The sequence below is a fragment of the Athene cunicularia genome, assembly GCF_003259725.1.
Source record: "Athene cunicularia isolate RWA chromosome 21 unlocalized genomic scaffold, athCun1 chr21_part1, whole genome shotgun sequence".
Lineage (NCBI taxonomy): Eukaryota > Metazoa > Chordata > Aves > Strigiformes > Strigidae > Athene > Athene cunicularia.
Genome location: NW_020799127.1, coordinates 6,670,011 through 6,683,688, shown reverse-complemented (window position 1 = coordinate 6,683,688; position 13,678 = coordinate 6,670,011). Strand labels below are relative to the sequence as shown.

Sequence of the window (13,678 nt, the reverse complement as noted above, 5' to 3'; positions counted from 1 at the left end):
GCCCGCGGCTCCTCCGCTCCTTGGGACGCTCCCCCCGGCCCGGGGTGCGCGGAAACGCCTTGCTGGGTTTGTCCTGCCTGGGAGCTGCTTCGGAATGAGAGGGGGGAAGATTTGAGGACCGGGTGGCTAGAGAGAGAGCTGAAGCGCAAGAAAGGGCTGAGCTATTTCAATCTTTTAGCATCAGCTTCTCTGTGTGGGAGATGTGAAAGGTCTTGCGATTGTATTTACGGTCTGTGTTTATAAACGTCTTGCATGCTCTCGTTGTCATTTAGTTAAACAATATTTACAGTTTGCTTGGGGTGCTGAATGCCGTGTGTTCCTTGTGTTGGAAGCAGTGTTTGTGTGACCTGTGTTGCATGATAGTAGGTGGAGATAACGCAGACCAAACCTTTCTTTTTTTCGCTGTCAGATTAGCCTTAGTTTCTTGCAACATTTTTTTTTGTTTGTTTTTTTTTTTTTTTTTGTGCGAGGTGTAAAGCTGACAGTATTACTGAGTTCTCTGTGGATACTGTCAAAAGAAAGTATCTGTCTTAGATACTAACAAGTGGTCAGAAAAACTGTAGCACTGGCTTTTTGTCTTTGTTGTTAAATGGTCGTTCCGAAGTCTGGAGGGCTTCCAGTTTTAGGCAGATGACTGCAGAGAGAAACTGTCGGTGTCATACGTGTAGTGGTGATTGTCAGGATCTGCTTAGCTGTGTAAGAAATAGAGCTTCTCACCAAAAGGTATCAGTTTTGAGGTTGAGCTGCATCACGAAAGGATTTCATGTTAAATTTGTTGGAGTGCCTGCCGGATGCTTACCAATGAGTGTATTCAATCATAAAAAAAAATATTTCCTATGCTTTGTGAAAGAATCATGAGGGACTGTGCATAACCAGGGTTGTCACAGATAGTTAAAAAACACAGAATCTGTAGTGCTGGAAATGCTATGCTTTATTTTCTTAAATCGTGTCTTGGTACAGTAGATGTAATTTTTAAAAAAACACTGTATTTCCTCTTTCAGGTGTCTTGCTGTATGTGTTATCTTTAATTTTTTCTTTCAGTGCTAAGGACAGACTGGTTATATTGAAGTCTGGCTATATTGTTGGCTTTCTTATTTTTGACAATTTCTTAAAAATTGGGGTTAGAACTGCAGTTTCTCAGGAAAAGAAAGTTTCAGTGAATGCTGTTACGAGGATTTTCAACATACGTCAGTGATAATCTCGTTGAAACAATTTAATATCCGAGTAGGTTTTATCTCTTGCATTTTTTAATCAAATATGGCTCTGAAAGGCCTCTTAATTTTCTCCCTCTATGCTTACTTTTAAAGAAGATGATGAGGTGGTGTTAGTGTTGGGTCAAGACAGTTCAGCTGTCTGCCCTCATACAGGCTGTAACTCAGTCGCAGAAAAGCTCGGGGTGGGGGGGCAGGTGTGGGGAATGTGTCAGGGCCCCGCTGTAACCTTGCTGAGCCCTTGCAACTGGATTTTCATCAGCTGCTTCACCCCTCACCTCTCTGCAGTTGTGGAGGAAGGGGGATGTGACACAGATCTCCCCTTCACCTGAGGAGGAAAACTGATTTTCCTCTCTTTTAAATTTTGTTAGAAACCGCTGTGACGTGTTACAAGAGTTCAGTTTCTTGATTTTTTTTTTTTTCTTTTATTCATTTGACTTCAGTGTGGAATGTTATAGTTTCTTTGGAAAACGTTTTTTATGAAACAACTAATGCAAAAAATGTGATGTGTTCTTGTTAACTTCTGTTGCTTCAGCATTTAGGGGTTTTTTTGCAAAACTTGGTGTTTCTTTTCTTCTGTGACCTGTAGAAAACAATGCACGTAGACATACTGCTTTTACGGCGATGAGGTTAGACTGTACTGGTGTGAATTAAGCGTAGCTGATGTTTATGGATTAAGAGTAGGTGATACGTATACTCTTGGTTCAGATTAAGACTGACTTTTTCCCAGCAGCCTTAAAATTTCAGGGGAGAGCAGTTTCCCTGGTTTGATCTATCACATGTCCACCAAAACATTTGTTGTAGTTGGAGCGAGCAAAGGGGCTGGTATTTATTTCAGAAGCTGGGAGCTGGTGCTAACTCGAAATGTTCGTTAGGCTGTGACACCATTTCCACAAAAGCACTGCCCAGACAGCTGTCATTTCTATATATTCATCCAGGCTGCCTGACAACAAAATGATGTTTATTCCCATGGAGGCCACTTGCACACAATAGAAAATAGCGTACGCGATTTAGTAATCGAAACAAGTCTGACTGCTCTTTGAAAAACTATGGGGAGAGGAAGTTTTTTGTTAAAACTAGATGCTTAAAAGCACAAAAAGATAATGCCTTAATTTATTTTCTTCGCTCTTAAAAGTCTTCTGAGAAAATGTTTGCCTCTGCTCCTGTTTTAAGTTTGAGAGGAATGTATTTCCGATTAAATTTCGAACTGCTCCAGGTAGAAGGGGAAACGGAGTTTGAATGCAAGTAGTCCTGTGAATACGATGGCTTAAAGCTTGAGAAATTAGGGAGTTGTTGAATTGGTAATTAGCTGCGACTTGTAAGTCAGAATTTGTCTGAGACTCTCACAGCTTATGCTCCGTATTTTTTCCACCTTTAACACAACATTTGCGTTGCTAACGTAGTCAAAAGTTGGAGAAGATACGAGGAAGTGTGTAAAATGCACTGCATGCTGTTTGTTCTTCTGAGCTGGAAGATTGAATGTTTGTGTGTCATCCAAGAGAAACAGTCTACCAACCGCTGCCACGTTTTCATCTATTGGTAAACATCAGCTGCTGGTTGGTCTTGAGGGAGGAAGACTGAATTAGTTCCAGATGGAGAACTCCTTCAGTCCATTTAAGACTTTCCGGTTGGTTTAAGACAGGAGGTCAGTAATTTAGGGGGGAGTAGTTTTGTTCTTATTTGCTGTTCTGCTTCCTGCCATGTGTGGAATCAGTCATATCAAATGTGATATCGAGGTGCTGTTGAGGGTGGGAGCTCCGTTGTGTTTAATTGCTGTCGTGTTTAATTGCTTTTGGGTTTAATCGAGTAGTATAAACAGAAAAAGTATTAACAGAGTTGTGATAAATAACCATTCTTAATTTAGAAGTTGGGGGGTTTTTATGACCCGAAAACGGAGGAGGAGTCAAGAATCCATTTTTCTTAACAAATTCTCTTAAAGAATGCGTATCTTCCCTCAAAGTTCTGTCTTAAACCAGATTAACACGAGTATATGGTTTAATGTGAGTGTGTCAGAGGGTCTTGTACCTCGGGGTGCTGCTAGCAGGATTTCCTGGTAAAATGAAAGGAGATAAGGGGATAAGGATGGAAACTTTCTGTGCATGGCTGTAGTAACAGAAATAGAGAACGTAAGGAATGGAAAATTTGTGTAAAGTAGCTGCTCTTTAGGACATGAAAACTGACAGGATATATTTAACTCTTTAGTACCTATTTATGATTTGAGATGCCACACTGGGCATGAGGAAAACGGTGTCTCCTGTTCACGTGCTAGCAGAATTAGGGCAGGTGCAGTAGCTCTTGTTCCAACTCTTCTATTTTTGCCTGCCATTGATTATTTCTTGTGCTGCCAACGTTTGATGCATTGTAATATTATAGTCTCATTTCAGACAGCTTTTCCAACTTGTCCACTGATTCACTTCCCCACCAAGAATTACTTTTTAACCCTCTAAGGTCCACCATCTTGTCTATCCAGCAAATGTGCTTCTGAAGAAACATATTTAGAATTTAATTTCCCCTATTGTTTGTTTGTTGAGGGGCAAAAGAGGTCCTGTCCGCCATTTAATTCTCATCTGATTAATCCTGGGGGATTTTTTGCTCATAAAACACTGACTGCAAAATAAAATGCAGTAAACCCAATAGTGTGTTTTACTGATGCAGATAAGCTGCTCAGGTGCAATTTCTTTCTTCATACAGACTTTGAATCTGTTAGCATTATGATGCGAACTAACATCACATGACTTGAGAAGAATAAAGGTCACACTGTGTTTTGGTTATTCTCCGTACTCTTCTACTGTAACTTGCCACCTTTCATGTAATTTGTAAAAGGAGAAAGCTCTAGTTGCAAACGATTTAATGCTTTTTTCTGTCAGATCTTTTAAAAAGACTAAGAATTATTGCAACTACTGATACTGAATTGCAAGCTAGAACAGTACTGCAGTGGCAAAATAATGGTGAGTTCTTTACTAAATAGAGAACAAGTCTGGTTGGAAAGCTCTTGGAAATATTTTCCTACTTTGTTCATCCAAATCTCACAGTTATCAGGATAACTCTTACGTTACTGGAAGTTTTAGTCCTTGGTTATTGATTGCTTACTTTGACTTGAGATAATAACAGGTTAATTAGTACTAAGGCTACAGGCTCCTGCCCAGATTTTCTGGGTTCTGAAGATTTTTTTCTGTTGAGTGGTTATAAGACCTTAGGTTATAAGACCTTAGACTGAGATCAAAGAAAGTGTAGAATCTTGAAGAGGGGTTAATTATAATGGAGAAGGCTGTGTTGACATGCTTTAGAAGAGAAAGAGTTTAATCACATAGTCTTGTGTGTGTGTGTGTGTGTGTGTGTGTGTGTGTGTGCTATTTTAGAATTAAAAAATCTCCCTTAGATAAGTTCTTAGTGCTTAATCTTGGTATCATGATATTAGGAGTACAAAATCCAGTCTGAAAGATAAGCTACAGAAGTCTTTATCGTTCACAAACTGCAGGTGAAATGTGGTATCTTTGCTGCATTAGGGATTTAAAATGTCATTATGTTCAGAGCTACATGTCTTTTCCTTCTTTTTTTTTTTTTTTTTCATTCTTAGGCAGAAAAAATGGAGTAGACCACATGAAGAAGCATGTGAAGTTTATTTTCATGCAAGATGTGATTCGGAGGACCAAGTACACTTTTTCAGGCCATGGGAGATGAAAGATGAATCACACAATATTTTTGTTCCGTCGAAGTGTTGTTCTGTGCTAAGTCAATGTTGGTTTGTATTAAGGACAAATATTAATTTTTTAATGTCAGAATGTCGACTGTGACAAGTGCTCAGACACAAGAGGAACCGAATCCTCCTCCCCTTGAAGAAAAGCCAAAGGGAAAATCACTATTTCATTTGGGTTCACTCTTTGCCAACAGGAGTGAAAAGTTTGTAATTGCCAGGAGCGATAGTGTGCCGGAGGAGAACGTCCTGAAAATCACTATCACGGAGACTACAGTCATTGAGTCGGACCTGGGCATTTGGAATTCCCATGCTCTCATCTACCTCACTTTGTGGTTTTTCTTCAGCTTTTGCACTCTTTTTCTTAACAAATATATTCTTTCATTACTGGAAGGAGAGCCCAGCATGCTAGGTAACCCTACCTTTCGTTTATACTTCAATTCCAGTAAGATATTTGACAGTACCAGATCCTCCTCTATAAAGTTGAGGGACAAAATGGTTCAACTGAAGTGAAAAGGACCTAGTTAGGAGATGTGGGGGTGGATTCTGGGGCTGGGAACTCTCATGAGTTGTGATCTCAGCCTGTACGGGGGCTTCTGACACTGTCCTTTCCTCCACTAAAATGGTGTTTGAGACTAAGAGCTGGAAAGAAAAATGTAATTTTTGGTTCTCTGTCTTGGAGGGTACTGTGGGTTTTTTGAAAAAATGAAATGGAATCATTTGTTGTTAATCTCCAGAGCTGTTAATGTCTTTGTGAAAGTGCAAAAGTTGCCTTTATGTGTCCCCTATTATCCAATGGGCTGTTTATTCCTTTTTTTTTTTTTTTTTTTTTTTTTTTTTTTTTTTTTTTTTTTTTTTTAAGGGGGAAACAAAGGGCATTTCATCTGTGAACCGGATCTTACAGGTGTATGCCACCTTTGTTTTATTCTGCTGCCTTGCTGGTAGACATGAAAGTAAAGGGCTTTTGTGAGAATTCATAAAATCTAGACAGTTTCTTAACTGCTAAAAGTACTATGCCTAAGTTTGTATAAGAAATTTTCTTACACTGCTTGATTCGTCATGTTCCCATCATCTTCTGATTTTATTTTTCTTTTCCTCTCATCTTTAGGTGCTGTTCAAATGCTTTCAACCACCTTCATTGGCTGTATAAAAATGTTTGTTCCATGCTGCTTGTATCAACACAAAACACGCATCTCTTATCCACCCAATTTCATCATGATAATGCTGTTTGTTGGATTAATGAGGTAAATGGTTAAATAGTGCCTAGAGATCTATGCGGTTGCTTCATTGCGTTCTTCTGAACAGAAACTGTATTTTCATGGCTCTTTTCCTTTTCAATCTTGATTGGAAACTGTTTGGAGTATTCACTTTTCCTCCCCTCAAAAAAAAAAAAAAAAATTAAAATCACAGGATAATTTTATTTTTAGTCCCTATTGCTAAATGCTATGTTCCTTTTTCCGGATGTCAGGTTTTTGGCTAGCTTGGCTTCCCATCACATTTAGCTTCTTTCAGAACATACTTCTCTTCTCTTTCCATTTACTTTCTTCCTGTTCTCCTTTGAGGCTGATGTTTGTTTAGTGTACTAATATTTATTACGATGTTTGCCTCAAAAGCGATACAGGCTGTTAATGTTTATCTTTTAAAAAGTAAGTATTTGCTGTGTGCTGGGATAGTATCAGTTTGTTGTCTAGGAGGGAATAAGAATATAATATTTGCTTTCCTCAAGTGATAAAGGATAACAGGATTCAAATGAATTCAGAGTAGCTTTATTGTAATATCTCTGCTGCCCTGTTGTTTAACTTCATGGTTTAAAGTATGGTAAGTATGTAGTGCACCTAATTTACACTAGAGGGATAACTGCAAATGATAAAATTTCCTTGGTGAATTGCTGTTCATCAGCAGAATTGCACTAACCTTTTCAACTGAGCCTACTGAAAACTTTAGCTTAAAACACTTGTCACCTCAGGCTTGGTTAGAGTGCATTAAAAAGTAAATTTTGATGTTTTCTGTCCATCTGTAGAAATTGCGCTGTTGCCCAAGGGTGCCTTCACTTGTGCTAAATAAATTATAGAACCACCAGGTTGGAAGGGGTTGTTATTCCTTGGCAAAACAAAAATGTTTAAGCCAAAGCAGAAAGAAATAGATCCCAGGCGCTGTGGAGCGAAGGTGCGCAGCTGATGGGCGGCGGCAGTTCAGGCTGGCCACCACGATTTGGTGGCCTGATTGCCAGCTACACCTGCCATGTTACTGCAGCTCAAATTTATAAACCTAGAGACATTATAATGTGATTCTTTTTTTATGCGAGATGTCTGAGAGTGGCTCTTAAAGCGTTATTTTATTTTCTGCTTAATTTCATGTGTTCTTCTATTACAGATTTGCAACAGTAGTCTTGGGTCTTGTCAGCTTGAAGAATGTGGCAGTTTCATTTGCAGAGACTGTTAAAAGCTCTGCACCTATTTTTACTGTTATCATGTCTCGGATGATATTAGGAGAATACACTGGTAAATATTTCACTGTTGAAATGGGATTTTTCTTTTTTCTGATTTTTTTTTTTGTTTGTTTGTATCATACTGTCAGTTGGTCATGGATGAGGAGCTTCCACTGAAATATAGTAAATGCAGCTGGAAGAATCATTCTGTTGGAACACAATAAGTAAAGTGTATATAAAGTAAAAGATTTATTTTAATGCTGCTGTGTAAGGTCACTGTTACTTTGAAGTTAGTTTTCTGTCAGGAAAATATTATTGCAGCCTTAAATAACTGAAGTTCAGTGTGTTCCTTCTTATAAGGACAGCTTCCTGCTCAGAACTTAAAATTCTTTAATTTCTTTGCTGTGCTCACTCTGTGGTTAAAAAAAACCTGAAACAAACCCAACAAAACCCCAAACAACTGGCTTGCCACAAAATAATTTCTTTGCAATTCCACTTGCAGTAGCATGCTATTTGCTTGAAGACGTTTTGGTTGTTACCAGCTGTAAGTCACAGGAGTAATACAGAAGCCATGTATGAACTCCTTTGTGATACAAAATAGCAAAAGGCTGAAATAAGCCAGAGGAAGAAGACTAATTCACAGAGTAAACAGGGAGAGTATCATTCTTTTCTGTCGTTTGATGAAAAAGATGAAACTCGGAGTTATCTCGTCTCTCACAAGAGTCATCAGCCTGTTTTCTTTCTCCAAGGGACGTACTTCTATCAGTATGTCCATACTGTTTTCAAGAGCACCCTGCTATTGCCCGAGATCTCACTTTAGAACCTCTGTACTTTAAAATCCAGTCAAATAAGCTGCTCTTTCTTTCAACTAAGGAAGTTAAGATGGAATTTAAACTTTCAAAAACTATATTATCTGATACATGTAATTGGAAGTACAGTAATTAAACTCAGACTTGAGTTTTTGTTTTCATTTTCAGGATTGCTGGTTAATCTCTCTCTCATTCCTGTCATGGGCGGGCTAGCTCTGTGTACAGCTACTGAAATCAGTTTCAACATCCTAGGCTTCTCGGCAGCTTTATCTACTAATATCATGGACTGGTAAGGCTTACTGATAGTTGCACGTGTGGAATAAAGGAATTTTTTTTTTATTGGTAGAGTGAAGAAAATTGTTGCCTGTAGTTGTTTTTGTACACTACATTTAAATGTTGGTATTTAAAATTTATTTTTAACAGAATATAAAGTTTCTCTGTCTTACCTGCTACCATTCATGGGATTAAAAAATAATAGTACTCTGTTAGTCTAAAGGAGTGAGACCAAACTCCTTTCTGTAGTTGCATAATGTGTAGAATGTGAAATGTGTAGAAAACACATCTACCCATCTAAGGAAAACAGCTGTCTTACTCATGGGTTATTTGTCATAACTAAACTGAGATAAATGGTGTTGGTTTTCTTTTTCCAGTTTGCAAAACGTCTTTTCCAAAAAACTACTCAGTGGAGATAAATACAGATTTTCGTAAGTATTAAAAATATTTCAAGTTTGATTATAGATGGACTTTGATATATTTATGTTTATATTGCACCAATATTATTTATTTTTTTTTCTCAGACTGTTTACAGACAGCTTTAACCTAAATAATTTTGTCAGGGAAAGAAAACTCTCTATGCTCAGATCCTACTGTGGTAGGTTGGAGTCTCGTAATCAGCTAAAACTCTCAGCATATGCAGAAATAAGTCCTTATTCTGCAATCATAAAACATCCTTTAACATTATTAGGCATGCAGAGACAAACTTGAGAACTCCCTTGATCTTTTAACTACAAAGTATAAGCCAGGACTAAAATCCTGTGGTAAAATAGGCCTGTGTGTATGAACTTCACCACCAGATGAAATGGTAGTTTTGGTCCTGAACACTTGTGGCTTTTCTCTTGGGTCTGTCTCAGCCAACACAAAAAGCAAAACACTGTCTTTGCAAGAGATGCTGGATTTGTTGTCCCCAAACCTTGGCAGATGGCTTTTATTACTTTTTGGTATCTGTAAATACAATAATGATGCAGCTTTCTTCATCTCTAAGAAAGAGGAAGCTTTTAATATTTGTAATCATTGCTTTTTCTCCTTTGTAGAGCCCCAGAGCTTCAGTTCTACACAAGTGCTGCTGCAGTGGTTATGCTTATTCCAGCTTGGATATTTTTCATGGTAATTTGAATTCACTAGCACTGATTAATGTTTTCTTTTTGACTTGTGAGCAGAATGTGTAACTGAGGTTTTAATTTTTACTTTGTCCCATTTTTTTTTTTTAAATCACCCTGAAATGCATTTCATCTTATGTTTGCAAGAGATTGGGGAGAGGTAAAAAAGAGAAAACTTTCAAAGAAATAATTTAATATACACATGACTTGACAAGTGACCCAGAAAGCCTGAGTTTATTTCAGGATTTCTGAGACCAACTCGTATTTTTGTCTAAGTGCATTTAAAGTTTTAGATATTGAAAAACAAATCTTAAATATTTGTTGACTGTTTGCTGATATTCACATGGTATACAGGAATGTAAAGTCTGAAAGCAAAATTGAACTGAAGTAAGTGTAAGGTATATCAGGTTAAAGAGGGAACCTTCACATTCGTTCTGGCATTTCATTGCCATGCATCAGTGTTCAGAAAATAAAATATCTCACAGGCAGAGTGAACACCCTGGAAAGTTCCGTCAGATGAGAGCTGCTTTTCTGATAGATTCTTTTTGGGGGAAAAACCTGTAGGATCTAAATGTTTTAGGGGTTTTTTTTGCTGAAGTCTAAATGTAAAACTATTTGTTTATAATAATAATGAATTGGGTGGAAAATCACTTTTAGATTTGCTTCTAAACTAAACTTTTAAAGTCCTCTTTTTTTGTTGTTGTTGTTTAGGATGTGCCTGTGATTGGGAAAAGTGGAAGGAGCTTCAGCTACAACCAAGATGTTGTTGTACTTCTCTTAATAGATGGAGTCTTGTTCCACCTGCAAAGTGTTACAGCCTATGCCTTGATGGGAAAAATTTCTCCTGTGACTTTCAGGTAAAATTGTATTTTCATGTCAAGAACACTATTTTCTTTTCTTTTTTTCTTGCCCAGTATTTCTGCTTGAGAACTAGGCAGTAAAGGTATTGTGCAAAGATAAATCATGTAAATGCATAATTGCAGGAAATTAAGAAAACTTTTCACATCCAGATCACCAAAACCTTGTGATTTGCTCCCTCAGTGTGTGAGGAGAGCAGCATTTGACCCATGCTGTTGAGTTTACAGAGCAGGTGCTCACGTTTACTAGCAGGGATATTGAGGTGGAACAGGCATTCCTTCAACCTGGTTAATGACGCTGAATAGATTCACCAAAACTCTGCATCCAACAGTTAAGCTGCCATTTGCTTCAGTGATAAGGCAATACCTACCTATCTCTCTGTGCAGCACAGAATGTGAGCAAGCAGCTCTGTATTCCTTTTTTCTGAAGCATGACAGCAGCACGTCAAGCTGCATTTGTTGGATTATACGTTCTCTAAAGACACCTTCACCTATACTACCAGTTAGCAGCTTTGTGGGGCTGTTCCACAATTCTGGTTCAATAATCGGTCGTTTGTACGAATAGTCCTTGGGCCTGTGGGGTAATCCTGGCCCTAAATTCTGAAAGCTTCTGCTGTCTTATGCTTTCAGGTGTGCCTGCTACAGTTGTGTGATAATTCAGTTACACTCATGCTTATTCTGAAGTTATTAGTCTTCTCTACGCAACAGGATGTAAAAGCATATATTCATGTTTACATATAGCAAGGAATTTTCTATACAATATTATTGGTATGATTTAGTTATTATTTTCAGGTTATAATGCCACATTTCCTGAATAGTGGCAGCACACTCACAAGTGATAGTTGTGTGGCTAGTGTTCTGTTAGCATTTTCTGGATGTCTGTGTTAGAAATAAATTTCTAACACTGTACTGCATACTTAAAGGCAACCAAACCAAAAACCTGTGGTGAATTATTTGTACTAGCTCTAAAATTTAGATGAGTGTAAAGATATAAAAGCAATTTAGTATTGGTAGTAGCTTCAGAAGGAGAAGTGGAATCTGAGTTGGTGGTTAAAAACCAAGGAAAACAAGAGAGAGGTCCTGCTACTTTAAAGCATGGTTGTGTGGGGGACATGAGAAAGCTTTCTTTGGCCTTAATTTTTATATTCCTTTCCAGTGTTGCTAGTACTGTGAAGCATGCGCTGTCAATCTGGCTAAGTATTATTGTGTTTGGTAACAAAATCACAAGCCTCTCGGCCATTGGGACTTTTCTGGTGACAATTGGAGTTCTACTCTATAACAAGGCAAAGCAGCATCAACAAGAGACTATACACAGCCTGGCGGTTGCAGCCCCCCAATCCCCACAAAGTACAACTGAAGATACTGAGCCACTAATTTCCAAGGATTTGGAACCGTATGATTAATATGGCCATTTATTCTCCCAACCTAGCGTAACTCAGAGGAACTATCCCTGAACGTGGTGGTTTCTTCAGCTGTTGATGCTAATTTGATTCCTTTAAGTTCGTGGCAAGTCAAGCCTGGGACTTGAAGCAGAGAGAAAACAATGAGAAGAATCCAGTAAGCCTTGATTCATGGAGAAACTGATAAACCAAACGGGGGAACCTAGTCATTTAATGTGGTAAATGTGGGCTTTATTGTCTTTCCTTGACTGCAAATAGCATACAAGCCTATATTAGAGAAAGAACTTCAGTGTCTTGTGGGAAAACCATTCCTTTCTCCCTACCCATCAAAATAATGTGAAAACACGGACACATCACTGTATTCCGCTTGCTGGTGGAATGAAATCGGTGCAGAACTGAAATTCCTGCAGAACTGAAATTCCTAGTTGTTTGTTACTCTGCGCTGCCTGCATCCTCCATCATTTGTGTGCGTTGTAGAGCTGGAAGAAGGAACCCCTCTCCTCTCCCAACAAATGACTTACTCTGGTATACGTGGAGTTGAACCAAACTGTGGAAATGAGTCCATGCCCCAAAATAGTTATGAGCAGCTATTTCTGACTACAAATCTCGGAATGAAAACCGATTTTTCTACTAAAATTTAACACGGAAATATCGATCCTGGTTGTATACTGACAATATTGAAATGCAAATGTACAAACGTATACATACACTGTATAAATGGAGTGTTGAATTAAATATTTGCAGTTGCTTAAAGGTAAAAAAACACTGAAAAATTTTGATGGTAAAGGCAGCAGGATCTCTATATTTCTATAAGAAGCCATTTTAATATTTTAATTTCTTGTGGTTTATTATGTATTTCTGTTATGAGGTAATAAATTGATTTTTAGGCATTATTTCTAAGAGTGCAGCAAAATACTGCCTTTTAGAAACTCAGGGTTATAATTCTGACCTTTGTGTAAAGTATTTCTATCATTTCCAGTTATGAAAAGGATCTTGGAGGTATCTGTGACAGAGATGGAAGAGAAGTCTCTGAAGGGAGGAACATTAAACATAAACTGAGGCTAATCTTTATTCCTACTGCTCTTAATAAGTTTTCTTTTTTAAGGAAATTCTGTTTTGTGGTAGATCAAAGGTTAAAAGTTAAAAAAATTCTTAAGCATTAGTAATTAGTTTTGGCAAAAAAATTCAAATAGACTTTTTGGTAACGAAATTAAATTAACAATTAAAGTGAGTTGTTTTTTAACAGTTGCCACTCTTCTGAAAGACTGTAGCATGGCATTAGAAGCATGGATAAAGTGGTTCCTTTTGGAAAAAATCATTTCTAACAGGAAGTTCCCAGTGGCGTTCCTGCAAAATTAAAGTTCATGCTTACATGTCCACGTGTGAGGTATTCCCTTGGCTTTAGTGAGCTATTCCTGCAGAGAGCAAAAAATGCGTTCAAGAGGGTGTCTCTGAAGAAGCCTGTCTTCTGTTTAAATCGTGTGTGCTTGTTTTGTCTTACACTTACTTCAGGTTACATTCCTCTACTGTCTGGACGCCTGGGGCGTATTCCCTGAAGATTTGAGCCTGAGGGAAATGTCAGTTGTTTTTTTTTTTTTTGTCGTTGTATATGTGATGTCTGTGGTTTTTTGCTCCTTTGTATTCCTATCACTTTTACAAAATCTGTGGACTATGGGGTGGAGCTCTGTGGTTTTTGGGTTTAGTTGTTTGTTTGCCTTCATTTTTTTTTTTTGTAGTTATGCTTTCAAAAATGTCAGTGTATTTGGCAGAAAAAGTCTGGTTTGCATCATATTTCTGCTCTTGTTGGAAAACAGAAATATGAGTGGCTGGCTGGTTGCCTAGCTCCATTCTCATGTAAACCCCCTTCATCAACTGATTGAGCTTCACTTTAAAAGCCAGCAGG

The 13,678-nt window shown here is 38.0% G+C and overlaps 1 protein-coding gene across 4 annotated transcripts; it reads left to right on the top strand.

Annotated features, from left to right (window-relative positions):
- Window positions 1-7: 7 nt before the first annotated feature.
- LOC113487741 (solute carrier family 35 member E2-like) lies at window positions 8-12,873 on the top strand. Of its 4 annotated transcripts, none has more exons than XM_026862488.1 (9): window positions 8-209; window positions 4,789-5,317; window positions 6,014-6,149; window positions 7,279-7,406; window positions 8,311-8,431; window positions 8,793-8,846; window positions 9,453-9,525; window positions 10,230-10,375; window positions 11,532-12,873. In XM_026862488.1, the coding sequence occupies exons 2-9, from the start codon at window positions 4,993-4,995 to the stop codon at window positions 11,776-11,778; spliced, it is 1,230 nt and encodes a 409-aa protein (XP_026718289.1). In that variant the 5' UTR covers window positions 8-209; window positions 4,789-4,992; the 3' UTR covers window positions 11,779-12,873. The 4 variants fall into 4 exon arrangements, with proteins under 4 accessions (XP_026718289.1, XP_026718287.1, XP_026718285.1 ...); XM_026862486.1 differs by having other exon boundaries at window positions 8-229; XM_026862485.1 differs by lacking the exon at window positions 8-209 and adding an exon at window positions 2,713-2,856 and having other exon boundaries at window positions 11,532-12,160.
- Window positions 12,874-13,678: the final 805 nt, after the last annotated feature.

Excerpts from the sequence above, each read along its gene's own strand:
- LOC113487741 (XM_026862488.1), top strand. The coding sequence starts at position 4,993 with ATGTCGACTGTGACAAGTGCTCAGACACAAGAGGAACCGAATCCTCCT. Across the intron at positions 5,318-6,013 it reads AGGAGAGCCCAGCATGCTAG|GTGCTGTTCAAATGCTTTCA; the intron begins GTAACCCTACCT and ends TCTCATCTTTAG. Across the intron at positions 8,432-8,792 it reads TCTACTAATATCATGGACTG|TTTGCAAAACGTCTTTTCCA; the intron begins GTAAGGCTTACT and ends TTCTTTTTCCAG.